Source organism: Schistocerca piceifrons, chromosome 9 (genome assembly GCF_021461385.2).
Source record: "Schistocerca piceifrons isolate TAMUIC-IGC-003096 chromosome 9, iqSchPice1.1, whole genome shotgun sequence".
NCBI classification, from domain to species: Eukaryota; Metazoa; Arthropoda; class Insecta; order Orthoptera; family Acrididae; genus Schistocerca; species Schistocerca piceifrons.
Genome location: NC_060146.1, coordinates 18,511,184 through 18,529,987, shown reverse-complemented (window position 1 = coordinate 18,529,987; position 18,804 = coordinate 18,511,184). Strand labels below are relative to the sequence as shown.

General features: G+C 43.3%; 1 protein-coding gene across 1 annotated transcript in view; it reads left to right on the top strand.

Annotated features, from left to right (window-relative positions):
- The window catches only part of LOC124717132 (zinc finger protein 679-like), a 190,818-nt gene extending 172,217 nt beyond the window's left edge, over positions 1–18,601 (top strand). Inside the window, exon 7 of the mRNA XM_047243871.1 lies at positions 17,418–18,601. Coding sequence (XP_047099827.1) covers positions 17,418–18,120 — 703 coding nt within the window. The 3' untranslated portion in view covers positions 18,121–18,601. The remainder of the gene's footprint in view (positions 1–17,417) is intronic.
- Positions 18,602–18,804: the final 203 nt, after the last annotated feature.

Below are 18,804 nucleotides of genomic sequence, written 5' to 3'. Positions count from 1 at the left end.
GACATAGTGTGAAGGTGTTACGTGCAATGTTAGATGTTTTATAACCATTAATATTATTTATTTGTATAACATTTGTTTTTGCCAAACACCTACTCTGTTTTATCTAAGTAATCCTTCAATGTATAAAATTTATTGCACAACAGGTACTTTTTAGCTGCCTTTTTAAATAAGTGTATTTTTGCAATTTCGTTTATCTATTTGGGTAATTTATTGGTAAAAGACCCTGTTTTGAGTTTTATGTTTATTTTTTCTGGGAAATGTAAATTGAGTCTAGCTCTTTTTCCATGGTCATGGACAGAGCTGTGTATGCAGTAATTACCAATGTTATTTTTAATGTGTACAACTGACTGGTAAATGTATTCACATGGAGCAGTTAAAACCCTCAGTGTTTTGATCAGATCTTTACAAGGAGCTCGACTGCCAATTTTGGTTATGTCTCTTATGGCTCTTTTCTGGAGTTTGAAAATTGTATTAATATTTTATTCATTTGTTCCCCAAAGAAGAATGCCATAGCTAAGAACTGAGTGTACATATGAATAGTATGTAACTAAAAGACACTGCATGTTACATGCTGACGATAGGATTCTAAGGGCATAACATGCTAATGACATTCTGTTTGCAAGTACCTTTGTGTGTTTACACCACTTCAACTGAGAATCAATATTCATTTCTAGAAATTTTGCATTTCTTACACAGCCTATAGATATGCCATCTACATTTAATTTAACACTGTTATTTTCCCTCTTCAAACTGAAATTCATGGCATTAGTTTTCTTTATGTTCAGTGTCACTTTATTGCTTATTGACCAATCGTAAACTTTCTTGAGAGTTACATTTGCTTCATCTGCAAGGAGCTTTCGTTTCCTCAGTGACTATAATATTGCTGTCATCAGCGGAGAGAATTTTTTCACCATGAGTAACACTACTGGGAAAGTCATTGATGTACATCAGGAATAGTATTGGTCCTAATATGCTACCTTGCAGAACCCCTATATTAATGTATTTTGGTTCTGATAAGTGTTTTACTAAATGTTTACATCTATTTGAATGGTGTGTTATCTCTACTCTTTGTACCCTATCTGCTAGGTATCATCGAAACCAGTCATTAGCTACACCTCTCCTAATGGTTCTAATTTATGTAATATAATCTTGTGGTCAACTATATCAAAGGACTTAGTAAGATCCAAAAATATGCCTGTGACACACTCCTCTTAGTCAAGAGCATCAAGTACAACCTTTGTGAATTCTACTGTGGCTGACTGTATTTTTGCCACTTTGGAGAGCAAGCCGTGATTCGCTTAAAAGATTGTATTTATTCAGGTAATTCAGTAATCTGTCTTTCATAACTGCTTCTATTATTTTTGAGAATGGTGACAGCAGGGAAACAGGCCAATAATTTTCTATGTCTTCTGCGTTACTTTTCTGAAACAAAGGTACAACTCTTGCCTGTTTTAACTGCTCTGGAAATGTGCCTGATGTGAAGGAGTCATTTATTATATTTGTTAAGGGGCCTTGTATAATCTCTATGCATTGTTTCAGTACACACATCGGTACTTCATCTAAGCCAACTGGTTTTTATTTTTTAGTTTCTGAATAGTTGCATTGACTTCATTCTCTGTGGTTGGAAGTAACATAATTCTATTAAGTGCAACATTATTTACAGGTATTATATTTGCTTTCAGGAATTTTTTCTGTAAATTCGCTGCAATACTTGAAAAATGCTCATTTACATAGTTTGCTAAGTGTTGTGGATACTTTATTACCTTATCCCCCTCCCTGACCAGTATGTTATTCCGCATTTCTTTGCCTCTCCCTGTTTCCTTTTTTATAACATCCCAGACTGCTTTGCTTTTATTCTCTGCATTATAGATTATTTTGTCATTAAATGACTTTTTTGCAGCAGTCAGCACCTTCCTATAGATCTTCTTGTATCTATGATAGAAATTTAACAATTCTGGATCATGGTGACACTTTTTCATGAAACTGAGGTATTTAAATGTTTGGGAGGACTTCTTAATACCTGCTGTTATCCATTTGTTTTTGTGAGATGTCGATACAGACAAGCATACTTTTGGAAACGCCTTTTCAAAGTTCAATTTAAATAATGAAGAGAATTTAGAGAATTTTATATTCACATTGGTTTCCTTATACATTTTATCCCAGCTTTGTTTTGCTAGTTCCTTTGAAAAATCTTTTATTTTGATTTCTGATAGATGTCGTTTGTAGGCTTGTAGTTTAGGGAATGATTCGATGCCTAATTTTACTGCTGTTATTTGACAGAGATGGTGTGATAGTCCGAGATCTTTTACAGCTACTTCACATTTTTCCCTGTCCATATCTGTGTCCACATGATCAATTATTGATGCAGTCACTGTAGTAACCCTTGTTGCACTATTGACCAATAGGGACATGCCAAAACTTTGAAGGATATTTATGAGGGTGCTGCTGGATTCATTTATGATGATATTAGTGTTGATGTTAATGTCCCAACACAGAATTATGTTGACCTTTGTACTTGAGACTTTATCTAAAAATTCTGTTAATTTACTGAAAAAAGTGTCCACACTACCACTGGTAGAGCTACACACACATAAAATGATTAATTTCTTAGTGATATCAAGACCTGTTAATTCAATAGCTGATATTTCAAAGTGTTTGTCTTCACTTACTGTACTAAGATCATGTCTTGATTTGAACTGTGCTCCTTTTCTGATATAAATGCATGATCCTCCACCCCTTGAACCAGTTCTGCAGCAAGAGTTTGACCTTTCATACAATGATAACACTACATGTTGGATTTCTGTCTCTCTACACCAGTGCTCAGTAACACAAACGACTGTGCAGTTCAAAGATTGGAGCTAACTTCTAATAGTTGTATAAAGTGCTGGAGGTATTCTTTAGGCAGGGGAGCCCGTTGTCTGGATTTATCCTAAAACAGACTTACTTTTCCTATCCGAGACAACAGGTATTTGACCATGTGTGGCCCGAGAACCACCCCGTATACTTTCATGGATCAGCTGTACCAATCTTCCCTTCCCAGTCCTGTTTAGGTGTAGGCCAGTCCTTGTGAAACCCCATCTGTTGATAGTCCCGACAGGCACCAGAGAAATGTGAGCAAAGTTGACTGCCCTCAGAGCTATCCGTAACCCCACATTGATTCGCCTCACAGCTCCATCAAAGTGTGGCTGATCATGATGCGAGAGCTGCTCAACATAGTGTACATTGGTGCCATGAGTCAGGGAAGCTATCTTGTCCAGGTCACCACCTATTATATGCCCCATCCCTGTCCAAACTGTTTCCCACCCCACCCACTATCACTACATGGTCCTATTTTGCAAACTCCTTACAGAAAGACCCTAAGTCCACTATCACATGACTTAGCACTGCATTTGGCTACAAGATACTGGTGGCCTGGTACGCTGCCGCTAAACTTTCTTGTAACTGAGGGCCTACACCTCGCCCATGGCTACTACCTTGCAGCAGCACTTTCTTCTTCCTAACACTTTGTACACTCCCAGGCTTCTTGGCCTCGCCTGAAGTGTGCTGTACGTTTTCTGCTTCTTCTTCTACCTGAGGCTCTTCTCCACTTAACTCTGGCAGTGCTAGATATCTGTTTTTGGCGTTGATGATAAAAAAGTCTGATCGTGTTCTCTTTCTTCCTATCCTCCTACCAGCTGCCAGTTCCCAACCACCCTCCTTCCCCCAATCCCCCTTGATTCTTATCAGTTCCTTCCTTGCTTCCTCCAACTATGCCTGAAGGGCAAAGATTTTCCTTTCCTGTTCCCCAATCAAAATGTTCCTACTGCAATCTCTGCAGTTCCAGGAGAGAGCCGTTCTCCCAACATTCTCACCGCTGCATCCCCCCCCCCCCCCAAGTGAAAATATTTCCTACAAGATTGGCAACAAATCCCTCTACTCACTACCCTTTAACAGCTCTCACATTTCTCACTCATGGTCAGTTTCGAAAGAATAATTGAGATTAAAGATTTTTTTTAATTTGTCAAGAACGCGAGATTGGCTAACTGTAAACAAAAAACGACACAAAGGCCTAATATGCGGCTGTTGTTGTTTTTGTACTGATTTAGAGATACAATGACAGAAGAATGAATTAGTAATTACCTTGCTTTTAGAGAATTTACGTATCAAGCGTGTTTGGTCAGGTTTTTAAACGTTTTTAAGTTGGAAAATTTAGGTCTAGATCGCGTCTAAGTAGTAAACAATAAGAAATGTGTTAGTTAAATACGATTTAGAAACTTTTAATTATACTTTTACCACGACAATAGACACTGATGAAACTAGTAGCTGTCTTTTTTTAACTAATTTTGCACTACCAAGAAAACATGACAAAAAATTTTTGTGTTTGTCATGGAAAATTTCGGGTTATGTCGCGATTATCGGGACTTCGGATGACACGAAGTTTTTTCAAGAACAAGCTCTGCTGGAACGCTAATACTCAGTTGTGCGACAAGAACGGACACTACAGCAAGTACACGAAACAAAGAAAATTTAAATTTGACACTATTTACTCTTAAATAAGTTCTTTTAGAGGACGAAAAAAATACCTGTGATCTCACTCGGCTCCCATCTTGAAAGCACGCCGGTACAAAGTCCCAGTTTTTACACAATCCAATTTTTACACAGTTCAATCTAGCCACTGTCACGAATGATGATGATGAAGTGATGAGGACAACACAAACACCCAGTCTCCGGGCAAAGAAAATTCCCAGGCCGGCAGGGAATCGAGTACGGGACTCCGTGATCCAGAGGCAGCAACGCTAGACTGCCAGCTATGGACGGGACTTTCACCTGTCTGGTTCTATGAAGAAGTTCCTGGCTGGCCAACTCTTCGCGATAAAGTTTGCGTATACGATAAATCGCACAAATCTAACGGCTGACAATTCGACTAAATACCTAGGAATTACAATTACGAGCAAGTTAAATTGGAAAGACCACATAGATAATATTGTGGGGAAGGCGAAACAAAGACTGCGCTTTGTTGGCATAACACTTAGAAGATGCGACAAACCCACGAAAAAGGTAGCCTAAATTACAGTTCTCCGTCCTTTGCTGGAATATTGCTGCACGGTGTGGGATCCTTACCCGGTATGATTGGCGGAGGACGTCGAAAAAGTGAAGAGAAGGGCAGCTCGTTTCGTGTTGTCGCGCAATAAGGGTGAGAGAGTCACTGATATGATACGCGAGTTGGGGAGGCAGTAACTGAAAAAAAAGGCGATTTTCTTTGCGGCGAGGTCTATTTACGAAATTTCAATCGCCAACTTTCTTTTCCGAATGCGAAAAATATTTTGTTGGCACCCACATACTTAGGGAGAAATGATCATCATGATAGAATAAGAGAAATCTGAGCTCAAACGGAAAGAATTAGGTGTTCCTTTTTCCCACGCGCCATTCGAGAGTGGAATGGTAGAGAAGTAGTATGAAAATGGTTCGATGAAACCTCTGCCAGGCACTTTAGTGTGAATTGCAGAGTAACCATGTAGATGTAGATGTAGGTAGATGCAGAAGTGGACTCAGCAGTCCGCAGATGGCTACAGTCCAACTAAACGGACTTCTACGAGCGGAACATAAGGAAACTGGTACCACGATGCGAGAAATACACTCCTGGAAATTGAAATAAGAACACCGTGAATTCATTGTCCCAGGAAGGGGAAACTTTATTGACACATTCCTGGGGTCAGATACATCACATGATCACACTGACAGAACCACAGGCACATAGACACAGGCAACAGAGCATGCACAATGTCGGCACTAGTACAGTGTATATCCACCTTTCGCAGCAATGCAGGCTGCTATTCTCCCATGGAGACGATCGTAGAGATGCTGGATGTAGTCCTGTGGAACGGCTTGCCATGTCATTTCCACCTGGCGCCTCAGTTGGACCAGCGTTCGTGCTGGACGTGCAGACCGCGTGAGACGACGCTTCATCCAGTCCCAAACATGCTCAATGGGGGACAGATCCGGAGATCTTGCTGGCCAGGGTAGTTGACTTACACCTTCTAGAGCACGTTGGGTGGCACGGGATACATGCGGACGTGCATTGTCCTGTTGGAACAGCAAGTTCCCTTGCCGGTCTAGGAATGGTAGAACGATGGGTTCGATGACGGTTTGGATGTACCGTGCACTATTCAGTGTCCCCTCGACGATCACCAGTGGTGTACGGCCAGTGTAGGAGATCGCTCCCCACACCATGATGCCGGGTGTTGGCCCTGTGTGCCTCGGTCGTATGCAGTCCTGATTGTGGCGCTCACCTGCACGGCGCCAAACACGCATACGACCATCATTGGCACCAAGGCAGAAGCGACTCTCATCGCTGAAGACGACACGTCTCCATTCGTCCCTCCATTCACGCCTGTCGCGACACCACTGGAGGCGGGCTGCACGATGTTGGGGCGTGAGCGGAAGACGGCCTAACGGTGTGCGGGACCGTAGCCCAGCTTCATGGAGACGGTTGCGAATGGTCCTCGCCGATACCCCAGGAGCAACAGTGTTCCTAATTTGCTGGGAAGTGGCGGTGCGGTCCCCTACGGCACTGCGTAGGATCCCACGGTCTTGGCGTGCATCCGTGCGTCGCTGCGGTCCGGTCCCAGGTCGACGGGCACGTGCACCTTCCGCCGACCACTGGCGACAACATCGATGTACTGTGGAGACCTCACGCCCCACGTGTTGAGCAATTGGGCGGTACGTCCACCCGGCCTCCCGCATGCCCACTATACGCCCTCGCTCAAAGTCCGTCAACTGCACATACGGTTCACGTCCACGCTGTCGCGGCATGCTACCAGTGTTAAAGACTGCGATGGAGCTCCGTATGCCACGGCAAACTGGCTGACACTGACGGCGGCGGTGCACAAATGCTGCGCAGCTAGCGCCATTCGACGGCCAACACCGCGGTTCCTGGTGTGTCCGCTGTGCCGTGCGTGTGATCATTGCTTGTACAGCCTTCTCGCAGTGTCCGGAGCAAGTATGGTGGGTCTGACACACCGGTGTCAATGTGTTCTTTTTTCCATTTCCAGGAGTGTACGTTAAGTTCTACATTCATGTGTACTGGGCTGAGGTGGAGGGAGAAATTTAAGTGTCGCACAGAGTTAACTCTGAGACTTAACTGAAAAAGTTGTACTTTCCTAATACGCATTCATCAATCCAGTAATGAAACGATTTACTGATTTACAGGCATAAAAAGCTGAAACCAGTAAGCACTGGATTCAATAACGTATATATTCAACAGTATTCATCAAACTCTTTGAACAAAATGAGTGCAGCTAGCGGACTGTTTTTGTTCTCTGTGAGATTCAATAAAGCCGCGTAGAGGCGTTCACAGCTTCGCCTCTTGCAGTCGGCCGGCCGCTGTTACCGAGCTGTTCTAGGCGCTTCAGACTGGAACTACGCGGTTGCTACGGTCGCAGGTTCGAATCCTGCCTCGGGCATGGACGTGTGTGATGGCCTTAGATTAGTTAGGTTTAAGTAGTTCTAAGTTCTAGGGGACTGATGACCTCAGATGTCAAGTCCCATAGTGCTCAGAGCCATTTGCAGTATTGCACAAGCCATAACTTCACACTACTGGATCAACAAACTGGCTAACAGTAAAGGGAATAGTGTAATCGGGCTTCCTCCGTATCATGCTCATTTAAATCCAGCCGAGTACATGGGCATCGGTGAAAAGCAATGTGATAAAAAACAACAAGAGTGCTACGCTCAGTGAGGTTGAAATGCTGGCAAAAGAAGCCACTGAAAATGTTGCACATTAGGACTGGTCTTGATTTGTCAGCCATACCAAGAAGACAGTAAAGTGAAATGAAATGTCTTGTGGCTAGGGCCTCCCGTCGGGTAGACCGTTCGCCTGGTGCAGGTCTTTCGAGTTGACGCCACTTCGGCGACTTGCGTGTCGATGGGGATGAGATGTTGATGAAGAGGACAACACAACATCCAGTCCCTGAGCGGAGAAAATCTTCGACCCAGCCGGGAATTGAACCCGGGCCCCTTGGCATGACATTCCGTCGCGCTAACCACTCAGCTACTGGGCGGACAAGAAGGCAGGTCAGCGGACATCGATTCGTGAAGGTCTGACGAGTTTTGACGAATACGTAACTTCTCTTGTTGCCATGGTAAAATCTGCTTCTTTTGTCAAAACACGGCAGAGTTTAGAAATATTCTTCTCACTAACATTCTAATGCAGTCGGAATTGTGACAGAATCCTGAAATAGTGTATTCTTAAACTAACAACTGAGTACTTGTCAGGTCAATAGTTTATGAAACAGCAACAAAATTAACTTGTAACCTAATCACTAATATTGTCACAAAACCCACAGCAATTTTCGTTTCACCAGTTATCGATGGTTCTCAATAACTAAATTGAAAAAATCTGTAGTCGCTTGAATATCGCGATAGATATGGAAGTTTCGCAAATTAATCGTACGGTAAAACACTGTCGTCTTTGCGCTCTGTCTTCTGCCAAAATCTTGTTTGTATATCTCAAACAATTTACGAGATTCGAGGAATTTATGAATATTTTATTGTAGTTTTTTCACTGATGCACGAATTCGTCACCGAGCGCTTTTTATACATTAAATTTTCTCAAAATATCCGTACATTTTTAAGGAATAATTCAATATATCATCTACATTTAACACGCATCAACATGTGACGTATCACGCACCAAACACAAATTCATAGCGATACAAATATTTCACTGCAAACTGAGAATTCTTTGCAGTAATTGACCTACTATCGAAGTATCATTATAACTATGACCATTAACGAAATGATAGCCGGTTCATAATAAAGCCGACGAATCAGAGTATAAGATGTGCGAGAATTAGAGTTTATTACCGAATAATTTATTTAAAAACGTTGGACAAACATCGCAAATTAGTCGGCTTGGGCTATGTTCTGTTGACGCAGTCAAGCGGGCGTGCCGGGTTCGGCGCCGAGTCAAAACAAATTGAAATATAAAGGGCGTTACCCAAGGGAGCCCCATATCCATGCTCCTGTTTGTTATATCGCTGGAACCTTTCCTGAGACAGCTACAGCACAGGCTGACAGGCATTACTATTCAAGGAACAAAGACCGTGGTAGGTGCTCACGCGGACGATGAAGGGGAAATCATCAGAGACCAAGCAGATGTGACACAACTAGAGATGATACTTGTAAAATACTGTTCCGCATCAGGTGCGAGGGTGAATGAAAACAATAGCAAATTTCTAAATATAAAGCAGCTCGCTAACTTTCGCATTGAGTGGACGAACCAAGTTAATGAACACAAAGCTCTTGGAACAGCATTGACATTTCAAAAATGATAGCAATACTCTGGCGGGAGGTAGCAACAAAAATCAAGGGAGGTTTGATTGAAAACTGTCAGCGGAGCAGAAACCAGTTCCAGAGAATACTGTTTATCAACTCGTATATTTTATCCAAGGCCTATTACATAGCACAGGTTCTCCCCATTCCATCAATGGTAGCGAAGACGATCGTGTCCACCTTAGCAAAGTTCTTGTGGAAAGGGGAATTGTTTCGAGTGCCTGTGAAGACACGAGTTTTGGATCCAAGCAATGGAGTAATGGGACTAACCGACATCAAGTAAAAAGCGATGGCGTAGTATGTCTAACGAACATGGAGCATAATGTGTAACGATGCAGAGTGGATTACAGCAAAACTGTGCGACATTGTCAGGCCAGAAAGTGTAGAAACACCGATAAATATACAAAAAATAAGTTTTAAACTAAAACATAATAGGGAGTATTATCTTGAGCTAAGCTAGCCCAGAAAAATGCTTTTAAACCCCAAAAACGTCACAGCAAAGGCGACTTTAACTGAAAGACTGAAACAGGAAAGGAAAATAACGTAGAAACTAAATACGCTGGAATAGCATGGAATGTGGTCTGGAAAAACATCAGCAGTGATGTTCTTTCGTCTGACGTGAGAACAGCGTGGTACAAGGTAGTCAATGACATCATCAGCACTAATGAGCGCCTCTTTGCCATCGGTTTAAGTGACACTAACTTCTGCAGCAAATGCAACCTCGTTGATAGTGTGCCTCATCGTTACACATGTGGCGATGGGATTATCAACTGGAGGTGGACCAGGGAGAAAATTGCTCAAATAACAAGAACTTCACCAAAAATGTACCGACTAACATTTTCTTCAGACCAGAAGAAAGTTACTACCCTAAGGAAAAAAATAACGCAGTGATTTGGTTGATGGGCATATATACAAGTTACATTTTTAACAATATTGGGAGCGATGACCATACTGATTACAAGATGTATATGGAAATGAATTCGAGAAAACACTTAAGTATCAGAACCACAATAAGAAATATGGTAACATGGTCCGAATTATCTTCAACAAAGTGGGTATGGGTTAGGAACTGCATTCCTCTTGGAGAGGGGATGGGTTGCGTCACGTTCCCGGCCCTAACCTCACCTGAAAGTCTCACATGTAAAAAACGTAGGCCTGGCGTTATGAAACTGTCACCTGCCGACGCGCCCAGCACGCGCTGGCAACTACGGTTCCCTCCACTCGCTCCGTACTGACCTGTCAAAAGTTGCGACTTGCTTTAAACGCAGTGTAAGACCCTCCGCCGCGGGACGGTAGACGGCTACTCTGTCGCATCGCTGCGTGGCAAGTGCGACTGCGGCAGCCACAGGGTGAAAACAGTATAGACTGCTTGAGGCATGGCTGCGAACGCTGCCATGGTCTGTGCATTATCGAATCCCATAGAGAAGAAAAAAAACAGAAAGTTAGTTGCACTCGTACTTGAAAAAGTTTAATTATTATGCTTAAGTCGAATATCGCATATGCATCGCATCATTTTGGTGATCATGTAATTAGTAATCACCCTGCATAAGCCCTGTCGAGATATTTCTATTGTCTCCACCTGTTATTTCTCCTCCTCCTTCCCTTCCTCCTCCTCTTTCATAGCCTTTGTCCCGTACTTTCACGGACAGCCAGTCCTGACAAAACTCTGCCATCTGGTGAGCAAGATGTATGAGACAGGCGAAATACCCTCAGACTTCAAGAAGAATATAATAATCCCAATCTCAAAGAAAGCAGGTGTTGACAGAAGTGAACTCACCGAACTATCAGTTTAATAAGTCACAGCTGCAAAATACTAACACGAATTCCTTACAGACGAATGGAGAAACTCGTAGAAGCCGACCTTGGGAAAGATCAGTTTGGATTCCATGGAAATGTTGGAACAAGTGAGGCAATACTGACTCTACGACTTATCTTAGAAGATAGATTAAGGAAAGGCAAACCTACGTTTCTAGCATTTGTAGACTTAGAGAAAGATTTTGACAATGTTGACTGGAATACTCTCTTTCTGATTTTGAAGGTTGCAGGGTTCAAATACAGGGAGCGAAAGGCTATTTACAATTTGTACAGAAACCAGATGGCAGTTATAAGAGTCGAGGGGCATGAAAGGGAAGCAGCGGTTGGGAAGGGAGTGAGACAGGGTTGTAGCGCATCCCCGATGTTATTCAATTTGTGTATTGTCCAAGCAGTAAAGTAAACAAAAGAAAAACTCGGAGTAGGAATTGAAATCCACGGAAAAGAAATAAAAACGTTGAGGTTTGCCGATGACATTGTAATTCTGTCAGAGACGGCAAAGGACCTGGAAGAGCATTTGAACGGAATGGACGGTGTCTTGAAAGAAGGATATAAGATGGACACCAACAAAAGCAAAACAAGGGTAATGGAGTGTACTCGAATTAAGTAGGGTCGTGCTGAGGGAATTAGATTAGGAAATGAGACACTTAAAGTAGTAAATGAGTTTTACTATTTGGGGAATATAACTGACGATGGTCGAAGTACAGAGGATATAAAATGTAGACTAGCAATGGCAAGGAAAACGTTTGTGAAGAAGAGAAATTTGTTAACATATAGACTTGAGTGTCAGGAAGTCGTTTCTGAAAGTATTTTTATGGAGTGTAGCCATCTATGGAAGTGAAACGTGAACGATAAATGGTTTAAACAAGAAGAGAATAGAAGCTTTCGAAATGTGGTGCTACAGAAAAATTCTGAAAATTAGATTGGTATATCAGATAACTGATGAGGAGGTATTGAATAGAATTGGGGAGAAGAGGAGCTTGTGGCACAACTTGACTAGAAGAAGGGATCGGTTGGTAGGACATGTTCTGAGGCATCAAGGGATCACCAGTTTAGTATTGGAGGGCAGCGTGGAGGGTAAAAATCGTAGAGGGAGACCAAGAGATGAATGCACTAAGCAGATTCAGAAGGATGTAGGTTGCAGGAGGTACTGGGAGATGAAGTAGCTTGTACAGGATAGAGTAGCATGGACCGCTGCATCAAACCAGTCTCTGGACTGAAGACCACAACAACAGCAACAGCTTTGTTAATTCTAGATTTGACAATGATAGGGTGGTCAGACCCCCTCCTGTTGCCACATACGTAAGTAGTGCTATATTTTTTCCTCTTTCACTTATTGTAAGGAAACCTTGTGCGGTTTAATAGTGTTTTGTGCATACCTATTGCAACCATGTTATCATGTTACATTTAGCAGTTTCCCTTTTCCACAACAGTGTACAGCATATTGTATGCATTTCTCATGATTTAGACTATTTTAGAGTTTTATACGCTGTTTTCTTAAGGTTAAAAATAAAGTTTACTAATGATTTCTCTCCGCTTGCAACAGAAAATCGTTTTCTTGGGTGTTAAATCACGTATGTAATCCTTCAATATAAAATAACCATAAATAAATCTGTAAGTGTAGTTTAAAGTTGTTTGTACAAGGTTCAGAAAAGCTTCGCACAATCCACAATGCAACCCGACTGTGAATGCTGTTCGCAGGTATGAGACATACCAGAGATACCGAAGGTACTTCAAGAGCCTGGTGCTTATAGCAGAAGTGGAGCAGCTCACAGAGGGCCAATCTGAGCTATAATTATAGTATGACAGCCAAACTTGGTAGATATTCTAATGCATTAATGCAGACCCAAATTATCCAGAATGAGATTTTCACTCTGCAGCGGAGTGTGCGCTGATATGAAACTTCCTGGAAGATTAAAACTGTGTGCCCGACCGAGACTGGAACACCGGATCTTTGTCTTTCGCGGGCAAGTGCTCTACCAACTGAGCTACCGAAGCACGGTAGCTCAGTTGGTAGAGCACTTGCCCGCGAAAGGCAAAGGTCCGGAGTTCGAGTCTCGGTCGGGCACACAGTTTTAATCTTCCAGGAAGTTTCAGACCCAAATTATGTTCGAAGAAAATTAGTTCCAGTTTTGGCAACCAGGTGCAAAATCTAGCGCAGTGAATGTAAGAAAGACATATACACTGAAGAGCCAAAGAAACTGGTACACCTGCGTAATATTGTGTAGCGCTCCCTTCAGCATGCAGAAGTTCTGGAGCACGGCGTGTCTGAAGTAGTGCTGGAGGGAACTGACACCACGAACCCTGCAGGGCTGTTCATAAATCCGTAACAGTACGAGTGGGTGGAAATCTCTTATGAACAGCACGTTGCAAGGCGTCCCAAATATGCTCAATAATATTTATGTCTGGGCAGTTCGGTGGCCAGTGGAAGTGTTCAAACTCAGAAGAGCGTTCCTGGAGCCACTCTGTGGCAATTCTGGACGTGTGAGTTATCGAATATTCCTGCTGGAATTGCCCAAGCCCAACGAAATGCACAATGGACGTGAATGGTGGAGGTGATCAGACAGAGTGCTTACGTATGTGTCACCTATCAGAGTCGTATGTAAATGTATCAGGGGTTCTGATTCAGTCCAATAGCACACTCCCCACGCCATTATAAAGCCTTCATCAGTTTGGCCGCGCGGAATTAGCCGGGCGCTGCAGTCACTGGTCCCGTCGGAGGTTCGAGTCCTCCCTCGGGCATGGGTGTGTGTGTTTGTCCTTAGGATAATTTACCTTAAGTAGTGTGTAAGCTTAGGGACTGATGACCTTAACGGTTAAGTCCCAGAAGATTTCACACACATTTGAACATTTTTTTTCACCATCTTGAACAGTCCCCTGCAGGGTCCATGGATTCTTGAAGTTGTCTCCATACCCGTATAGGTACATCTGCTCAATGAAATTTGAAACGAGACGCGTCCAACCAGGCAACATGTTTCCAGTCATCAACAGTCCAATGTCTGTGTTGACAGGCCCAGGCGAGGCATAAAACTTGTGTGTTATCAACCTTCGCTCTGAAAGCCCATATCGACGATGTTTCGTGGAATGGATCGCACGCTGTCATTTGTTGTTGGCCCAGCATTGAAATCTGCAGCAATTTGCGGAAGAGTTGCACTTCTGTCACGTTGAACGACTCTGTTGAATCGTCGTTGGTCCCGTTCTTGCAGGGTCTTTTTCCGGCCGCAGCGATGTCGGATATTTGACATTTTACCGAATTCCTGATATCGTGTTACACTCGTGAAATCGTCGCACGGGAAAATCCGCAGTTAATCGTTACCTCGGAGATGCTGTGTCCCATAGCTCATGCGCCGACTATAACACCACGTTCAAATGGTTCAAATGGCTCTGAGCACTATGGGACTTAACATCTGAGGTCGTCAGTCTCCTAGAACTTAGAACTACTTAAACCTAACTAACCTAAGAATATCACACACATCCATGCCCGAGGCTGGATTCGAACCTGCGACCGTAGCAGTCGCGCAATTCCGGACTGAAGCGCCTAGAGCCGCTCGGCCAACGTTGCCGGCAACACCACGTTCAAACTCACTTAAATCTTGATAACCTGCCGTTGTAGCAGCACTAGCCCACAACTGCGCCAGACACTTGTTGTCCTATATAGGCGTTGCCGTCCAGAGCACCGTATTCTGCCTGTTTACATATGTCTGTATTTGGATATGCATGCCTATACCAGTGTCTTTGGCGTTTCAGTGTAGACATGTTTCCATATGTAATGGATTATGAGCAGGACATGGGCAGAAGAGGTCAGACCAGTGAGAAAGACATGTTGATTTTATTATTAACTGCCGCTTACACAAATTGTTCGGCATGACCACTGGAGATGTTGACACCATGTTGTACAGCGCCACATTTGCACGTGGTGGCCAAAATCGGAACTAATTTTCTTTGAGTGTAAATCGGTTCTGCATTGATGCCTTAGCACATCTACTAAGATTCCCTGCCACACGGCAATTACACCCCACACTAGACGTCCATAAGTAGCTGCATTTTAATTGCAACTATGTGGTACATGTGAATAAACAATAATCAGATAATTCTATATCTACATACATACTTCGCAATCCACCATACGGTGCGTGGCGGAGGGTACCTCGTACCACAACTAGCATCTTCTCTTCCTGTTCCACTCCCAAACAGAACGAGGGAAAAATGACTGCCTATATGCCTCTGTACGAGCCCTAATCTCTCTTATCTTTGTGGTCTTTCCGCGAAATATAAGTTGGCGGCAGTAAAATTGTACTTCAGCCAGCTTCAAATGCTGGTTCTCTAAATTTCCTCAGTAGTGATTCACGAAAAGAACGCCTCGTTTCCTCTAGAGACTCCCACCCGAGTTCCTGAAGCATTTCCGTAACACTCGCGTGATGATCAAACCTACCAGTAACAAATCTAGCAGCGCGCCTCTGAATTGCTTCTATGTCCTCCCTCAATCCGACCTGACAGGGATCCCGAATGCTCGAGCAGTACTCAAGAATAGGTCGTATTAGTGTTTCATAAGCGGTCTCCTTTACAGATGAACCACATCTTCCCAAAATTCTACCAATGAACCGAAGACGACTATCCGCCTTCCCCACAACTGCCATTACATGCTTGTCCCACTTGATATCGCTCTGCAATGTTACGCCCAAATATTTAATCGACGTGACTGTGTCAAGCGCCACACTACTAATGGAGCATTCAAACATTACGGGATTCTTTTTCCTATTCATCTGCATTAATTTGCATTTATCTATATTTAGAGTCAGCTGCCATTCTTTACACCAGTCACAAATCCTGTGCAAGTCATCTTGTATCCTCCTACAGTGACTCAACGACGACACCTTCCCGTACACCACAGCATCATCAGCAAACAGCCGCACATTGCTATCCACCCTATCCAAAAGATCATTCATGTAGATAGAAAACAACAGCGGACCTACCACACTTCCCTGGGGCACTCCAGATGATACCCTCACCTCCGATGAACACTCACCATCGAGGACAACCCTCATAAATTTATACTCTGCATTGGAAAATGCACTGAAGTGACTTGAACCTGCATTTTGCGGACTAATGCGCTACCGACAGAGTTATCCAAACATGAACTACTCTCACAGAACTAATCCTACGACTATCTCTCTCCCACGTTTTAGCCTTTGCAGAATTTTCTACAGTATTCTTTGCTCCAGGGGTGCTAGTCCAGAAAGGTGTAGGGGACAACTTCTGTGCCGTTTGGGGGGCAGGACACAAGTACTAACAAAAGTAGAGCTGAGGTCTGTGAGGGTAGGGCGTGCGCGGATAGCCCAGCCAGTAGAGCACTGGCCTGAAAAGGCAAATCTACCAGTATCCAGTACCGATATGTCAGACATTTTAATCTACCAGGAGGTTTCAGTTCTAATCAAAATTGTTCGTTCTGAATAATTCCTGATACTACACACTTGTTAAAACTTAACCCCATCAACAGGAAACTAAATCTTGATATATACGCACGATACTGCCATTCCTTTCGTGCGCAAGTGCTGGTCTTGGCTTTGCAGTTTGCACACACTCTGATGACTCCCTATGCGACCACCTCCCAAGTCAGAAACCACGCTGTCGTTCCTGGAAACGACGACGCCTGAGATTCAATTCAGCTGAGCGATTCCCTAAAGACAACTACCAGCTGGAAACTAAATTGTAAACCCTTCTGAGCACGAGTATATACAGCACACTTTCCCACTTCTCAACAGACGAGGTGGCAACTGCTGTAGACAAGCAGTGTCACTCACTTATTTCTGTGACGAGAGACTTCTGGGTAATAAGAAGGCCATCGGAACTGTCCTAACACTTACCAACACTACCTGCTAGTTTGAACGGAAGGGATTTGTGAAGACCAATTGAAATAGGAAATATTGGAGTTCTACAGCTACATTTGGCAAATTTAGTACATCTGATAGAGAAGCAATGGTGGTTCATATTTTCCTTACGTTTGACATTGCAATAACGTCGCTATCACTGCGTGTGATTTCGTACAACTATTGTGAATATTCGGAGACGTTTGTACAAACTCATCTCAAACAGAAAATGTGCAAATATTTGTGGTATCAATGCATTATGCTCCGTATTTATAATCTTCTCTGCAACCCTGTAATACGCTGTGAATTCATGAGGGCTCATATAAGACATTTAGGGATGCAGCGCATTTTAATATAATTATTCTTTTGTGATTTTTCACTGTTATGACAAACTTTTATGATACAGTTTTTTGCGCAATTCTGCAGTATGATCCCCATTGGAGAGGAGGACGACTACAGTGCCGATGGCAGTGACGGTTTGGCTACCAGAGCTGGACTAGCTGCAGGAAAAGCCAACATCGTACAGTGCACAACTAAGGCGGCAGCATTCTCCACGCACAAAAGTGGTACACGACATCTTGCGTACAGCTGTGCCACCTGCAAGAAGAAATTTGCACATTTGCAGGACCTGGAAGAACACAAACATATAGACAGCCGTGAATTTCAGCATTCGTGCACCGTGTGTCACAAAACATTGAAAAGCAGCTCCACCTTGAAGGTCCACTTCCGTCTGCACAGTGGCGAACGCCCATATAGTTGTGGTGTGTGTCTGAAGACATTCAGAACCAGCAGCGTCCTGAAGCTGCACTCGCGTCTGCAGACAGGCGAACGTCCTTACTCCTGTGAAGTGTGCCACAAGAAATTCATTAGAAACAGCTGTCTGAAGAAACATTCGCGACTGCACAACGGCTTACATCAGTTCACCTGTGGCACATGTCTCAAAATATTCACGGAAAAGTGCCACCTTGAAATCCAATCGCAGGCCTTCAGTTGCAACTTTTGTCACAAGAAATTCTTGTTTCCTAGCGGCTTGAACAACCACCTACTCCTGCACACTGGCGAACGTCCATTGAACTGTTGCGTCTGCCACAATACGTTCGCCGTAAGTTCGGTACTGCGGCGACCATAGTAACTCGGACGAATCCCCTTTTTGATGTGACATGGGCCATAAGAGGTTAATGAGCAGACATTGCATTATGATAAACAAGAAGTCTCACGTCTAAGACATGTCTTATGACTCTTGTTTATACATATCATGCCTTTTCTGAAACATTGGAGCTGTTAAAGTTACTTGTTACCTGTCACGACTGGCCATCACCACCAAGGAAATGAAGTTACAACTGTCGCAAAAACACAATCCCTATTAGTGTGTGTGATGAGTATATTTGTATCTGCACTAGTGATCAGGACGAAAACACAGTCGTCTTCACAGACGTTCCATAAAATTACTGTTGGCTCTGACTCCTATTTATCATTACTGTGTTGTGTGACTGAATATCTTAGCCGGCCGCGGTGGTCTCGCGGTTCTAGGCGCGCAGTCTGGAGCCGTGCGGCTGCTGCGGTCGCAGGTTCGAATCCTGCCTCGGGCATGGATGTGTGTACTGTCCTTAGGTTAGTTAGGTTTAAGTAGTTCTAAGTTCTAGGGGACTGATGACCTCAGATGTTAAGTCCCATAGTGCTCAGAGCCATTTTTGAACTGAATATCTTAATTTCAGAACTGTAAACCCAGAAATAATAAAAGTGTATTCTTAATAAAAAGAGGTATTTATAATATGGTTACTACAAGGTGAGTGAAAAAGGAATTTACAACGAA